The sequence below is a fragment of the Puma concolor genome, unplaced genomic scaffold, assembly GCF_028749965.1.
Source record: "Puma concolor isolate L17-30 unplaced genomic scaffold, mPumCon1.1.hap2 unalloc_scaffold_24, whole genome shotgun sequence".
NCBI classification, from domain to species: Eukaryota; Metazoa; Chordata; class Mammalia; order Carnivora; family Felidae; genus Puma; species Puma concolor.
The window spans coordinates 54,742-71,947 of NW_028240230.1; the positions used below are offsets into that span (position 1 = coordinate 54,742).

Genomic DNA, 17,206 nt, shown 5'->3' on the forward strand with positions numbered 1-17,206 from the left:
TATACCACATTGATTGATTTGCGAATACTGAACCAGTCCTGCAGCCCAGGAATGAATCCCACTTGATCATGGTTAATAATTCTTTTAATATACTGTTGAATTCAATTTGCTAGTATCTTGTTGAGAATTTTTGCATCCATGTTCATCGGGGATATTGGCCTGTAATTCTCCTTTTTAGTGGGGTCTCTGTCTGGTTTGGGAATCAAGGTAATGCTGGCTACATAGAATTAGTCCAGAAGCCTTCCTTCCATTTCTATTGTTTGGAACAGCTTGAGAAGAATAGGTACTAACTCTGCTTTAAATGTCTGGTAGAAGTCCCTTGGGTAGCCATCTGGCCCATTTGTTGGGACTCATTTGTTGGGATATTTTTGATAACTGATTCAATTTCTTCACTGGTTGTGGGTCTGTTCAAATTTTCTATTTCTTCCAGTTTGAGTTTTGGTAGTGTGTGGGTGTCTAGGAATTTGTCCAATTTCTTACAGATTGTCCAGTTTGTTGGCATATAATTTTTCACAGTATTCTCTAATAATTGTATTTCTGTGGTGTTGGTTGTGATCTCTCCTCTTTCATCGGTGATTTTATCTATTTGGGTTCTCTCTCTTTTCTTTTTGAGAAGTCTGGCTAGGGTTTTATCAATTTTGTGTATTGTTTCCAAAAGCCACCTCTTAGATTAATTGATCTGTTCTACTGTGTTTTTTGTTTTTTGGGGGTTTTTTTTTTGGATTCCCTATTGTTTAGTTCTGCTCTAATCTTTATTATTTCTCTTCTTCTGCTGGCTTTGGGGTTTCTTTGCTGCTCTGCTTCTAGTTCCTTTAGGTGTGAGGGTAGATTCTGTATTTGGGATTTTTCTTGTTTCTTGAGATAGGCCTGGATTGCAGTGTATTTTCCTCTTAGGACTGCCTTTGCTGCATCCCAAAGGGTTGGGAATGTTATATTTTCATTTTCATTTGCTTCCGTATATTTTTAAATTTCTTCTTTAACTGCCTAATTGACCCACTGATTCTTTAGTAGGATGTTCTTTAACCTCCATGCATTAGGAGGCTTTCCAAATTTTGTCTTGTGGTTGATTTCAAGTTTCATAGCATTGTGATCTGAAAATATGCATGGTATGATCTCAATCCTTTTATATTTATTTAGGGTTGCTTTGTGACCCAGTATGTGATCTATTTTGGAGAATGTTCCATGTGCACTCGAGAAGAATGTGTATTCTGCTGCTTTGGATAAAAAGTTCTGAATATATTTGTCAAGTCCATCTGGTCCAGTGTATCATTCAAGACCGTTGTTTCTTTATTAATTTTCTGCCTAGGTCATCTCTCCATTACTGTAAGTGGAGTATGAAAGTCCTCTACAGGGAAGATGGTGGCGTAGGAGGACGCTGGGCTCACCGCATCCTGCTGATCACTTAGATTCCACCTACACCTGCCTAAATAACCCAGAAAACTGCCAGAAGACTAGCAGAACAGATTCTCCAGAGCCAAGCGTAGACGAGAGAACCACAGAAGAGGGTAGGAAGGGTGGAGAGGCGGTGCATGCTACAGACTGGCGGGAGGGAGTCGGGGCAGAGGGGCAGCCTGTCGGCCAAGCAGAGGCCCCGAGTCTGGCTTGCAAAAGCAGAGGGGCCGGACGGAGTGTGTTCGGACGGCAAGCAGGACTTAACATCTGGAAGGTTATAAGTTAAGTTAACAGCTCTGCTCAGAGAGCGGGAAGGCTGGAGGACAATGGGAGCGAGAGTTGTTGAGCCCCGGACAACAAAGCTCAGCTTGGTGGGGAACAAAGGCGCTCGCCAGTGCCATCTCCCTTGCCCATCCCCCAGCCAAAATCCCAAAGGGAACCAGTTCCTGCCAGGGAACTTGCTTGCACTGCGCAAACATCCAACGTTGTGCTACTGCAGATCCATCCCACCGGAGGCGGATCTGACTCCCTCCCGGTGCCGCAGGGCCCCTCCCAAAGCTGATCACAGAAGGATAAGCGAGCGAAGCCTGCCCCTCCTGCCCCTGTGCACCTTGCCGATCCACCGCAGCTAATACGCCAGATCCCCAGCACCATAAGCCTGGCAGTGTGCAAGTAGCCCAGACGGGCCACGCCACCCCACAGTGAATCCTGCCCCTAGGAGAGGGGAAGAGAAGGTACACACCAGTCTGACTGTGGCCCCAGCAGTGGGCTGGGGGCAGACATCAGGTCTGACTGCGGCCCCACCCACCAACGCAAGTTATTCGAGACAGCACAGGGGAAGTGCCCTGCAGTCCCGCACCACTCCAGGGACTGTCCAAAATGACCAAACGGAAGAATTCCCCTCAAAAGAATCTCCAGGAAATAACAACAGCTAATGAACTGATCAAAAAGGATTTAAACAATATAACAGAAAGTGAATATACAATAATAGTCATAAAATTAATTGCTGGGCTTGAAAACAGTATAGAGGACAGCAGAGAATGTATTGCTACAGAGATCAAGGGACTAAGGAACAGCCAGGAGGAGCTAAAAAATGCTATAAATAAGCTGCAAAATAAAAGGGAAACAACCACGGCTCGGATTGAAGAGGCAGAGGAGAGAATAGGTGCACTAGAAGATAAAATTATGGAAAAAGAGAGAGCTGAGAAAAAGATAAAAAAAATCCAGGAGTATGAGGAGAAAACTAGAGAACTAAGTGATGCACTAAAGAGAAATAATCTACGCATAATTGGTATTCCAGAGGAGGAAGAGAGAGGGAAAGGTGCTGAAGGTGTACTTGAAGAAATCATAGCTGAGAACTTCCCTGATCTGGGGAAGGAAAAGGGCATTGAAATCCAAGAGGCACAGAGAAGTCCCTTCAGACGTAACTTGAATCGATCTTCTACATGACATATCATCGTGAAACTGGCAAAATACAAGGATAAAGAGAAAATTCTGAAAGCAGCGAGGGATAAACGTGCTCTAACATATAGAGGGAGACCTATAAGACTCGTGACCGATCTCTCTTCTGAAACTTGGCAGGCCAGAAAGGAATGGCAGGAGATCTTCAATGTGATGAACAGAAAAAATATGCAGCCGAGAATCCTTTATCCAGCAAGTCTGTCATTTAGAATAGAAGGAGAGATAAAGGTCTTCCCAAACAAACAAAAACTGAAGGAATTCGTCACCACTAAACCACCCCTACAAGAGATCCTAAGGGGGATCCTGTGAGACAAAGTACCAGAGACATCGCTACAAGCATGAAACCTACAGACATCACAATGACTCTAAACCCATATCTTTCTATAATAAGACTGAATGTAAATGGACTAAATGCGCCAAAAGACATAGGGTATCAGAATGGATAAAAAAGCAAGACCCATCTATTTGCTTTCTACAAGAGACTCATTTGAGACCTGAGGACACCTTCAGATTGAGAGTGAGGGGATGGAGAAGTATTTATCATGCCACTGGAAGTCAAAAGAAAGCTGGAATAGCCATACTTATATCAGACAAACTAGACTTTAAATTAAAGGCTGGGGGCGCCTGGGTGGCACAGTCGGTTAAGCGTCCGACTTCAGCCAGGTCACGATCTCGCGGTCCGTGGGTTCGAGCCCCGCGTCGGGCTCTGGGCTGATGGCTCAGAGCCTGGAGCCTGTTTCCGATTCTGTGTCTCCCTCTCTCTCTGCCCCTCCCCCGTTCATTCTCTGTCTCTCTCTGTCCCAAAAATAAATAAAAAAAACGTTGAAAAAAAAAATTAAAAAAAAAAAAAACAAAAAAAAAAAGAAAAAAAATAAATTAAAGGCTGTAACAAGAGGGGCGCCTGGGTGGCGCAGTCGGTTAAGCGTCCGACTTCAGCCAGGTCACGATCTCGCGGTCCGGGAGTTCGAGCCCCGCGTCGGGCTCTGGGCTGACGGCTCAGAGCCTGGAGCCTGTTTCCGATTCTGTGTCTCCCTCTCTCTCTGCTCCTCCCCCGTTCATGCTCTGTCTCTCTCTGTCCCAAAAATAAATAAACGTTGAAAAAAAAAAAATTTAAAAAAATAAATAAATAAAAAAATAAAGGCTGTAACAAGAGATGAAGAAGGGCATGATATAATAATTACAGGGTCTATCCATCAGGAAGAGCTAATAATTATAAATGTCTATGCGCCAAATATGGGAACCCCCAAATATATACAACAATTACTCACAAACATAAGCAACCTTATTGATAAGAATGTGGTAGTTGCAGGGGACTTTAACACCCCACTTACAGAAATGGACAGATCATCTAGACACACGGTCAATAAAGAAACAAGGGCCCTGAATGATACATTGGATCAGATGGACTTGACCGATATATTTAGAGCTCTGCATCCCAAAGCAACAGAATATACTTTCTTCTCGAGTGCACATGGAACATTCTCCAAGATAGATCACATACTGGGTCACAAAACAGCCCTTCATAAGTATACAAGAATTGAGATCATACCATGCATACTTTCAGACCACAATGCTATGAAGCTTGAAATCAACCACAGGAAAAAGTCTGGAAAACCTCCAAAAGCATGGAGGTTAAAGAACACCCTACTAAAGAATGTGTGGGTCAACCAGGCAATTAGAGAAGAAATTAAAAAATATATGGAAACAAGCGAAAATGAAAATACAACAATCCAAACGCTTTGGGACGCAGCGAAGGCAGTCCTGAGAGGAAAATACATTGGAATCCAGGCCTATCTCAAGAATTAAGAAAAATCCCAAATACAAAATCTAACAGCACACCTAAAGGAAATAGAAGCAGAACAGCAATGACAGCCTAAACCCAGAAGAAGAAGAGAAATAATAAAGATCAGAGCAGAAATAAACAATACAGAATCTAAAAAACTGTAGAGCAGATCAATGAACCAAGAGTTGGTTTTTTGAAAAAATAAACAAAATTGAGAAACTTCTAGCCAGGCTTCTCAAAAAGAAAAGGGAGAGGACCCAAACTGATAAAATCATGAATGAAAATGGAATTATTACAACCAATCCCTCAGAGATACAAGCAATTATCAGGGAATACTATGAAAAATTATATGCCAACAAACTGGACAACCTGGAAGAAATGGACAAATTCCTAAACACCCACACACTTCCAAAACTCAATCAGGAGGAAATAGAAAGCTTGAACAGACCCATAACCAGCGACGACATTGAATCAGTTATCAAAAATCTCCCAACAAATAAGAGTCCAGGACCAGATGGCTTCCCAGGGGAGTTCTACCAGACGTTTAAAGCAGAGATAATACCTATCCTTCTCAAGCTATTCCAAAAAATAGAAAGGGAAGGAAAACTTCCAGACTCATTCTATGAAGCCAGTATTACTTTGATTCCTAAACCAGACAGAGACCCAGTAATAAAAGAGAACTATAGGCCAATATCCCTGATGAATATGGATGCAAAAATTCTCAATAAGATACTAGCAAATTGAATTCAACAGCTTCTACAAAGAATTATTCTCCATGATCAAGTGGGATTCATTCCTGGCTGCAGGGCTGGTTCAACATTTGCAAATCAATCAATGTGATACATCACATTAATAAAAGAAAAGATAACAACCATATGATCCTGTCAATTGATGCAGAAAAGGCATTTGACAAAATTCAGCATCCTTTCCTAATAAAAACCCTCGAGAAAGTTGGGATAGAAGGAACATACTTAAACATCATCAAAGCTATTTATGACAAGCCCACAGCTAACATCATCCTCAATGGGGAAAAACTGAGAGCCTTTTCCCTGAGATCAGGAACACGACAGGGATGCCCACTCTCACCGCTGTTGTTTAACACAGTGTTGGAAGTTCTAGCATCAGCAATCAGACAACAAAAGGAAATCAAAGGCATCAAAATTGGCAAAGATGAAGTTAAGCTTTTACTTTTTGCAGAAGACATGTTATTATACATGGAAAATCCGATAGACTCCACCAAAAGTCTGCTAGAACTGATACATGAATTCAGCAAAGTTGCAGGATACAAAATCAATGTACAGAAATCAGTTGCATTCTTATATACTAATAATGAAGCAACAGAAAGACAAATAAAGAAACTGATCCCATTCACAATGGCACCAAGAAGCATAAAATACCTAGGGATAAATCTAACTAAAGATGTAAAAGATCTGTAAGCTGAAAATTATAGAAAGCTTATGAAGGAAATTGAAGAAGATATAAAGAAATGGAAAAACATCCCGTGCTCATGGATTGGAAGAATAAATATTGTCAAAATGTCAATACTACCCAAAGCTATCTACACATTCAATGCAATCCCAATCAAAATTGCACCAGCATTCTTCTCAAAACTAGAACAAGCAATCCTAAAATTCATATGGAACCACAAAAGGCCCCGAATAGCCAAAGTAATTTTGAAGAAGAAGACCAAAGCAGGAGGCATCACAATCCCAGACTTTAACCTCTACTACAAAGCTATAATCATCAAGACAGCATGGTATTGGCACAAAAACAGACACATAGACCAATGGAATAGAATAGAAACCCCAGAACTAGACCCACAAACGTATGGCCAACTCATCTTTGACAAAGCAGGAAAGAACATCCAATGGAAAAAAGACAGTCTCTTTAACAAATGGTGCTGGGAGAACTGGACAGCAACATGCAGAAGAATGAAACTAGACCACTTTCTCACACCATTCACAAAAATAAACTCAAAATGGATAAAGGACCTGAATGGGAGACAGGAAACCATCAAAACCCTAGAGGAGAAAGCAGGAAAAGACCTCTCTGACCTCAGTCGTAGCAATCTCTTACTCGACACATCCCCAAAGGCAAGGGAATTAAAAGCAAAAATGAACTACTGGGACCTTATGAAGACAAAAAGCTTCTGCACAGCATAGGAAACAACCAACAAAACTAAAAGGCAACCAACGGAATGGGAAAATATATTTGCAAATGACATATCATTTGGACAAAGGGCTAGTATCCAAAATCTATAAAGAGGTCACCAAACTCCACACCCGAAAAACAAATAACCCAGTGAAGAAATGGGCAGAAAACATGAATAGACACTTCTCTAAAGAAGACATCCGGGTGGCCAACAGGCACATGCAAAGATGCTCAACGTCACTCCTCATCAGGGAAATACAAATCAAAACCACACTCAGATATCACCTCACGCCAGTCAGAGTGGCCAAAATGAACAAATCAGGAAACTATAGATGCTGGAGAGGATGTGGGGAAACGGGAACCCTCTTGCACTGCTGGTGGGAATGCAAACTGGTGCAGCCACTCTGGAAAACAGTGTGGATGTTCCTCAAAAAATTAAAAATAGACCTACCCTATGACCCAGCAATAGCACCTGCTAGGAATTTACCCAAGGGATACAGGAGTACTGATGCATAGGGGCACTTGTACCCCAATGTTTATAGCAGCACTCTCAACAATAGCCAAGTGATGGAAAGAGCCTAAATGTCCATCAACTGATGAATGGATAAAGAAATTGTGGTTTATATACACAATGGAATACTACGTGACAATGAGAAAAAATGAAATATGGCCTTTTGTAGCAACGTGGATGGAACTGGAGAGTGTGATGCTGAGTGAAATAAGCCATACAGAGAAAGACAGATACCATATGGTTTCACTCTTACGTGGATCCTAAGAAACTTAACAGAAACCCATGGGGGAGGGGAAGGAGAAAAAAAAAAAAAAAAAAAAAAAAGAGGTTAGAGTGGGAGAGAGCCAAAGCCTAAGAGACTCTTAAAAACTGAGACCAAACTGAGGGTTGGTGGGGGGTGGGAGGGAGGGGAGGGTGGGTGATGGGTACTGAGGAGGGCACCTTTTGGGATGAGCACTGGGTGTTGTATGGAAACCAAGTTGACAATAAATTTCATATATTGAAAAAAAATAAAGTCATCTACAATTACCGTATTATTATCAGTGAGATTGCTTATGTTTGTGATTAATTTATAAATTTGGGTTCTACCAAGTTGGGGGCATAAACATTTACGATTGTTATCTCTACTTGATGGATAGACCCCTTAATTATGACAATAATGCCCTTCTTTATCATTTGCTACCGTCTTTACTTTAAAATCTAGTTTGTCTGATAGAAGTATGGCTATTCCAGCTCTCTTTTGACTTCCAGTAGCATGATATATGGTTCTCCATCCCCTCACTTCCAATTTTCAGGTGTCCTCAGGTCTAAAATGAGTCTCTTGTAGACAGCATATAGATGGAACTTGGTTTTTTATCCGTTTTGATACCCTATGCCTTTTGAGTGAGGCATTTAGCCCATTTACATTCAGAGTTATGACTGAAAGATATGGATTTAGTGTCATTGTGTTATCTGTAGGTTTCATGATTGTGGCAATGTCTCTGGGCCTTTGTAGTCTTTGCAGCATTCCACTCACAGAGTGCCTGCAGGGTTGGTTTAGTGGTCATGAATTCCTTCAGTTTTTGTTTGTCTGGAAAAGCCTTGATCTCTCCTTTCGTTCTGAATGACAGCCTTGATGGATAAAGGATTCCTGGCTGCATATTTTTCCTATTCAGCACATTGAATATTTCCAGCTACTCCCTTGTGGCCTGCCAAGTTTCAGTGGACAGGTCTGCTACTACCCTTATGTGTCTGCCCTTGTAGGTTAAGGCCCATTTGTCCCTAGCTGCTTTCAGAATTCTCTCTTTATCTTTGTATTTTGCCAATTTCACTATGATATGCCTTGGGGCTGACCTGTTTCTGTTAATTCTGAAGGGATTTCTCTGTGCCTCCTGGACTTGGATGTCTGCTTCCTTCCCCAGATTAGGGAAGCTCTCAACTATAATTTGGTGAAATAAACCTTCTGCCCCTTTCTCTTTCTTCTCCTTCTGGAACTCCTATGATACAGATATTATTATATCTCATTGAATCACTTAGGTCTCTAATTCTCCCCTCATGGTCTAATATTTTCCTCTCTCTCTCTTTTTTAAGCTTCATCATTTTCCATAATGTTATCTTCTATTTCACTTATTCTTCCCTCTGCTCCTTCATCCTTGCTGTCTCTGCATCTAGTTTATTTTGCATCTCATTTACTGCATTTTTTAATTCATCATGACTATCTCTTGTGTCCTTGATCTCTGCAGCAATAGATTCTCTGCTGTCTTCTATAGTTTTTTTCAAGCCCAGCTCCTAGTCTTATGACGATTATTCCAAATTCTTGTTTAGATATATTGTTTATATCTGTTTTGAGCAATTTTTCTGGCTGTCATTTCTTCCTAGAATTTTTGAGAATTCTTCTGTCTAGTCATTTTGTCTAGTTTTCTGTCTTTTACGTGTTTTAATAGTTTGTTATGTGTCCTGCCCCTGTGAGTACTACTGTGTTAAAAAGGGGTCATATACTATCCAGGGCCTGACCCTTCAGGAGGTGTTTTTGGAGTGTGTCGCATGCTCTCTGTTGTTGTGACTCTGGTTGCTTTATACCCCTACTCGCACTGGTGGTGTGGACCTTCCACCAGGCGTGCTTCGATTTGTTCATTGAAGTAACCCTGGAAAAAACTAAAAAGGGGAGGGGGTGGAAGAAGCCTTATCCCATAGAAAGAGGGAAATGACAGGGGCAGGGAAAGAGGAAAAAAATTGAGCGGACAGAGAATCAGAGAAACTATACGGCTTAATCTAGAGGAAGAGATACAGAAGAGGTGTAAAATGCATAGATTAAAAATGCCTGCTTACACAACTTAACAACCAGAATAGAGAAGGGAAGGAAGAAGAAGGAGGAGAAAAGACAAGAAAAGAAAATAGGTATCACCAAAAATCAAATCAGAAAATGAGAAACTGCCGGACCGTTGTCCGAAGGTGCCCTGGAGCCAGCGGTTGTGCTGGTCTGGAGGAGGGACCCTCTGGTTGGGTAAGTGGCAATTCTCCCTCCAGCAGATATGCAGCTGCCAGGCATGGTGAGGCAGGGTTTGGTGTAAGCAGTCCAACCTCCCCTGGGGGCCTGCTGTCCTGTTCCCTGAAGCCCCACCATGTTGGTGATTGGAGGAAAATGGCATCATGGCAGTTTCTCCTCCCTAGACCAAACCACCCTGTTCAGGCAGCCCTCACAGCACAGCACAGGCACGAGCTGGTCAGTTTGTCCCGCTCCACAGTCTCCTGCACCTCCCAGGCGCTCAGCTGGGATTCAAACCCCAACATCTTAAAGGATCCCACTCCACACACCCGGTTCTGGGGTGGCACCACTCTGCCAAGCTGACACAGGGCCTCTCAAGATAGAATCTTAGGCAGGATCCATGCCCAGCACAGAGCCTGATGTGGGGCTCCATCTCACAACGCTGCGGTCACGACCTGAGCTAAAATCAAGAGTCGGACACTCAACTGACTGAACCAACCAGGCACCACTCTACCCGAGTTCTAATCTTAATTCTACCACATACTAGCTATGTGACTTCTTTAACCTCTGTGCCGTGGTTTTCCCATCCATAAAATAAAAATAATAGAGTTGATGTGAGAATTAAATGAGTTAATAAATAAAACATTTAAAACAGTACTGGCACACAGTAAACCCTCAATAAATGTGAGTAAGATAATAAGTATTATTGTTATTACTTGGTACAGACAAGTCTAGAATTATAATTGAGATGCCTACTTAAAACCAGGGCCTGGGTGGCTCAGTCAGTTAAGCGTCGACTTCAACTCAGGTCACGATCTCTCAGTTTGTGAGTTCGAGTCCCCCATTGGGCTCTGTGCTGACAGCTCAGAACCTGGAGCCTCTTTCGGATTGTGTGTCTCCCTCTCTCTCTGCCTATCCGCTGCTCGCACTTTGTCCCTTGCTCTCTCAAAAATAAACAAACATTAAAAAAAATCTTAATACAAAACAAACAAACAAACAAACAAAAGACAGGGCCCAGCTTTGCACAGTGGCAGTATCATAGCCAATGAGGTTTATCCGAGGCGCGATTATTGCTAATTGAAAACTTTTCCCAAAAAAGACAGGGCCCCGGAAAATCTTTCCATCTGAAAATTATTAATAAAAACACTTTAGTCACCTTTTTAGGAATTCAAGAAGAAAGGCTGTTCTCTGCCAGAGGTATGGATAGAAGGAATAAAATCTCCAATGATAACCTAAATCCCAAGGCCATCATGTGTGAGTGTCAGGTTCCAAATCAATTTATACAATACGTAAATCTCAAAGAATTAATATAAAACGGTCACCAGCTAATATCTTTATGGAAAAAAACTAAATTGGATCCCAATTTCACTCTAAACATAAAAATCAATTTCAGGTGAATTAAAGACTTAACTATGAAAAAGAAAAACTTAAGAACTTTTAGGAGAAAATATTGGGAAATACCTTAACGTCCTCAAAATAGTGACAGGCTTCTATTTTCCTTATAAAGGCTAAGTTATCTGCTAAATGTGAGAAGGGCTAAGGTTGGAGTAGGAATGGAAGTTTGAGAGAATGGAGATTGTTAATTAGTTATTTCAGAGAGTAAAAGAATAAACTAACTGGGAGAGGGTGGGAATCACATAATTCCTAGGTAGTGCTGAGGGCCACCAGACACTGATGGTCAAGATTTCAAAGTGTTCAATCTGCTGAGCTATATGATTTTCTCTAGAAATGATGTCAGCCACGAGGAGAAGCCAGGGTTGGGAGTTTTGTCAGACAGGTGCAACCAAAGGGCACTTTAGGGTACTGAAGACTTTAGGGTATTCGAGGTACACAGACCAGAGATTTTCAAGTGGATAAGGAAGAAAAGTGAAAACAGGGAGACTGGTGGGTAAGGACGAAGTTGAGGGATAAATGGATGGAAGGTCCCAATGAGGTATACAGAACCAATAAGCTGTCTGGTGAAGAAATGAGCAGCCAGATGAAGAAAAAAGGAAAGCAGTGAATATAAATGTGCAATATTTAACAACAAGAAAGGAAATTTAACTCTAGATACGAGTAAGATAATATACTATACAACTCTGTGCTAATAAAACTTTTTAACTCAGAGTGCCTGGGTGGATCAGTTGGTTAAGCATCCTACTTCGGCTTGGGTCATGACCTCGCTGTTTGTGAGTTCGAGCCCCACGTCGGGCTCTGTGCTGACAGCTCGGAGCCTAGAGTCTGCTTAGATTCTGTGTTTCTGTCTCTTTCTGCCCCTCCCCGGCTCGTGCTCTCTCTCTCTCTGTCTCTCAAAAATAATAAAAATGTTTAAAAACAAAAACAAAAACTTTTTATTTCCATGAAACTAAAATTCCTAGGATAAATGAAGTGACTAACCATGCAAATAATCTCTTCATCCAATTAATCTATTATGTTCCACCTTGTATAGAAAGCAAATTAAATTGATTTCTAGTGTAAGGTAAAATAACTGTTACTTAAAATGCACTATTACCCAATAGCTAAGCACAAAATAACAAAATGCTACTTTTAGCTTCAATTTCTAAACTAACTTCACTCCATTTAAAATATACATATAGGACCTTATATTTCTTTACAGTGAGCTTCTGAGTGGCCAAGACTGTCTTTCTCATCTTAACAGCTCATCAGCTTAACAGAAAGCATATATAACAATGGCTCAGTAAATATTACTGAATAAATTGGAAGATGGAAAAAAATATATAAACAAATGAAAGAGGAAATTTTGCATGTGAGTACCCAGCGCTAGTCACTAGATGGCATCACTTCCCCAAATTGGGAAGACATTTTACATCTTCCAAAAAGGAATTTTATATACACGGTTCTAGCTCTTTACAGTAAGTGTGAGGATAAACAGTAAGCTCGTAAAAACTTTCAATTCATTTGCACGTGGAAGTGCTCGAGATTTAGAAATCATGAACAGAGAAGATTGAAACCAAACATCAGCAGTAAGCCAGGCATCTGTTTGGCTGACGACCTACAGGATGACTGCCTCTTTTAGTCTACTACACTCTTCTAAAGTTTGTCACACCAGTTGGTCCACTAAAAGCACAACATATGTTGGGGTGGGTGGCTCAGTCGGGTAAGTGTGTCCAACTCTTGAGTTCCGCTCAGGTCACGATCTCATGGTTTGTGAGATCGAGCTGTGCACTGGGCTCTGTACTGACAGTGTGGAGTCTTCTTGGGATTCTCTCTCTCTCCCTTTCTCTCTCTCTGCCCTGCCCCTGCTCTTTCTCTGTCTCTCAAAATAAATAAATAAACTTGAAAAAGTAAATGAAAGCACAAAATGTGATGTTCTTACATAATTTTTCAGAGAAGCGTTCCGTATTGGTCATCATTGTATCAATGAAACCTTTAAAATTCACTTTTTTCGTTTCTAAGGAGAAAAGAATATTTTCTTCAATATCTTCAAATGTTAATTATGACAACTATTGAATTATGTAAAATAAATTATAGGGAGATAACATGATTATAGCCATCAGCTAATACCACTCAAAATATACGGTTCTAAGAGGAAAAAGCAATTCAACACACAAGGAGAAAGTAAAACTGAAAAATGCCAGGAAAGTTAATCAAAATCCTTCTAGTTACAAGCGCACAACATTTGTAATTTTAACTTACATTATCTTGTCTTGGCCTGACAACAACTCAAAGATATGTCGGTAAAGGATTAGTGTATTGTTTTATACATTTTAAAAAATACTTAGACATGATATCATGATTTTTTTTCCCCAGGTCACAAAAGGAAATACGAGATCAGAGATTAGAAGTGAGTTTTCTTGACCTCTGGTTTCTCCCACCTCAGGCTACCATTCACATTGTTATCTTTATTCCAGTATACTTTTGAAACTATTAAACGTTTTAATAGTCATTCTATACTTAGAAAATGTCTTTCCTTGATTATATATAATATCCCAATATTAGAATGGATAAAGATGTCTAAGAATTTTCTAAGGCCGCATATACAGGTTTTATATAAATAGGATGAGCTTTTGATAACACTACTCCTTTGTTTATCCCACTAAAAACATCAAATTCCAATTCTAATCTATAAAAGATAAGGCACAGCCTATTGCCTATTTCCAAGATAAAGAATCTTTGAGAAGTTTACTTTAAGGAGCACCAAATTACTTTGTATTCTTAACCAAATATTTAAAGACTTGAAAAAAATGAGACTTTGAAAAATCCTAGGGGAATGTTAGAGTTAATGAAGATTTACATCCACTAACAGGAACATATAACTTTCTAAAGCAATAGATTCCCTATTTTTGATAATGTCTATTTGATACACAAATGTTTTAGCTGAACCACTGAACCCGCCTCCCATTTGAAGAACATTATTGTTTTAAGGACAAAATTACTTTTTATTTTTATTATTTTTTTAATATAGTTTATTGTCAAATTGGTTTCCATACAACACCCAGTACTCATCCCAACAAGTGCCCTCCTCAATGCCCATCAGCCACTTTCCCCTCTCCCCCACCCCCATCAACCCTCAGTTTGTTCTCAGTATTTAAGAGTCCCTTATGGTTTGCCTCACTCCCTCTCCGTAACGTTTTTCCCCCTTCCTCTCCCTCACAGTTGAAGAACATTATTAACACCACTGCATCTGCTTCTGTGCTTCCCCCATTCTATTCTACTGCTTCTTTACAGAGAGAACATTGCTGAATTTTTTAAAATTAACCAAGGTCTTGTTTTTTTACATATAATTTTACACAGGATAAACAAAATATTCCTTAATTTTGTTTTACAGCTCTATAAAAATTATCACACTATAGCAATCTAGACTTGCTTTTTTCATTCAATATTATATTTCCAAGAACCATCCATATAGTATATTGCTATAGTTCATTTTCACTAATGTACACATTATCAGTATTTCATCATGCATCAGTGGTAAATACCACAATTTATTTATACATTCTATCACCGATCATGTTGTTTCTTTTTGTTCATTCTTTCCTTCCTTCCTTCCTTTTCCTTCCTTCCTTCCTTCCTTCCTTTTCCTTCCTTCCTTCCTTCCTTCCTTCCTTCCTTCCTTCCTTCCTTCCTTCCTTCCTTCCTTCTTCTATTAAGATCAGAGCTGCTATGAGCATTTTTAACATGTCTCCTTGCACATCAGTGCAGAGATTTTCTGGGATGTATCACTAAAAAATGGATTTTCTAAGCCATGAAGTATGAAAACCTTACAGAATACTACATAATGTTTTTCAAAGTTCTTTTACCACTTTTGCCTTATTTACCAACAATTAAATTAACAGACCTTAATTTTTGCCAATTTGGTCAGCATCAAAAGGTATTTCATTGTGACCTAAATTCTGCATTTCCCTGATTACTATGATGTATAAAAAGACTTCATATGATTATTAGCAACTTACGTTGCTTCATCTGGCAATGGCTGTTCTTGTAATTTGGCCATTTTTCTCTTGGGTTGTTAATTTATAGGGGTTTCCTATTTATTCTCCACAATGATCTTTCGCTGTTATGAGTGTTACAGATAATCTTTACTGTGGAATGCCTGGGTGGCCCAGTCGGCTAAGCATCCAACTTTGGCTCAGGTCATGATCTCGCAATTCATGAGTTCAAGCCCCGCTTAGGACTCTGTGCTGACAGCTGGGAGCCTGGAGCCTGCTTCAGATTCTGTCTCCCTCTCTCTCTGCTCCTCCCCCACTCATACTCTGCACCTCTCTCTCTCTCAAAAATAAATAAACATTAAAAAAATTTTTTTTAATAATAATCTTTGCTCCATTTGTGGCTTGTATTTTCATTCTGTTTGTATTACCTTTTAATAAAGAGAAGTTCTTATTTTTAATGTAGTCAAATGTATAAATCTTTTCTGGTTAGTGATTTTGTATCTTAAAAATAATTCCTTGTAACTCCAAGTCAGAAAATTTTTCTTCTTTCTCTAACGAGAATTTTAGTGTTCGTATCTGGAAAGCATTACTGAATATGATACATAGGTAGGGATCCAATTCTATTTTTTACATTTGAATAATTAATTATTCCAGCACCATTTATTAACTGGTGCTTCCCCTCCCCCCCAGTAATCTGCCACCTCATTATATATGTTTCCTTATATGTGTGTAGATATATTTGGAAGTTACTTATCCTGTCCTATCAATTTCTCTATCCCTGTGCCATTTTCACACTGTTTTACTTACTGTAACTTTATAATGAGTCTTAATATCCAGGGTAGCAAGATCCCTCCAACACCACTCACACACCCTATCCACGTTTTTCTTCCTCAAGAGTGTTTTAGCTACTCTTGATCTTTGTTTATGCATACCAATATTAGAATTAATTCATCAAAAAGTCAGGGTTTTATTAGAATTGCTTTAGATAAGTAAACTAATTATGAGAATTGGCAGACTTGGGGGTCTCTGAGTCCATTAATATGGGATATATTCCAATTTATTTAGGTATTCTATAATGTCTTTTAACAAAGTCTTATCATTTTCTCACGTAAGGCACATAACTTACATTTGTTCTATTCCTTTTTTGCTTTTCATTATGGAAAAATGTTAATACACGCAAGAGAAGAAATATATTGTAACAAAAGTTCACATACTCTTCCTGTACTCTTCACATACTCTTCATGGCCATTCTTATTTCATCTATAGCCCCACACACTTGTCTATCTCACAACCACCCTTTCTCTTTAGAAAAGATGCTGCTAAGTTATAAGGGTATAGATACTCAAAACTAGTACCTTCCTTATGAATTATAGGCTTTGGCATAATAAAGAGTCGTTTGTCCCATTTAACGACTTTTGTCCTGACCTCTTCCTTGTCAGAAAGCAAAACCATAAACTCTACTTTCTTTTTGTTTGTACTTTTGCCTGTAGGAAAAAAGTGTCTGGAAAGACTGTTAATACTGGATATTTCTGGATCATGGGATTTTGTATGTTTTGTTGTACTTTTGAGCATTTTTCTGTATTGACTTCATTTTAATGGACTTTTTTCTAATCAAAAAAATAAAGTCATTATTCTGAGGGAAAAAAAATCGCAAAGTGACCATCTTTTCACATGTGTCAACCCAGTTTTCACTTACTGTCAGCTTCAGTCAACTCTGCGATCTTCTCAAATTCTGGCTTAGAAAGGTAACCTCCAAAATGCTGAAGACAAGTATTCATATCCTCATAATCAATATTTTCATCTTTAATTTTATCAATGGCTTTAATGACATCAGTCAACACTGAAAATAAAGCAGTATGCTAATGAGTATTAAATATAAGTCAAAAAGAAAACACCAATAGTAAGATGAATTTTAGTTCTAACACTAAATAAACAAGCATAGAAAATAACTTCAGAAATGTTATATGTGAAAAGAATTACCAGATCTTTAATACTGAAAACCAACAAAGTACAAAATGAGAGCCAAAAATATATTCTACTTTGCTATCATCTCTGTATCGAAGGAAGTGCCAATT

At 39.4% G+C, this 17,206-nt stretch overlaps 1 protein-coding gene and 1 pseudogene across 1 annotated transcript in view; one reads left to right on the top strand and one right to left on the bottom strand.

Annotated features, from left to right (window-relative positions):
- The window catches only part of LOC147571489 (EF-hand calcium-binding domain-containing protein 13-like), a gene marked incomplete at its 3' end in the record, with an annotated part of 132,540 nt that overhangs the window by 52,373 nt on the left and 62,961 nt on the right, over positions 1-17,206 (bottom strand). Inside the window, 2 exon segments of the mRNA XM_086696303.1 lie at positions 13,049-13,153; positions 16,828-16,971. Coding sequence (XP_086552429.1) covers positions 13,049-13,153; positions 16,828-16,971 — 249 coding nt within the window.
- Positions 10,779-10,905, top strand: LOC147571491 (U4 spliceosomal RNA; annotated as a pseudogene).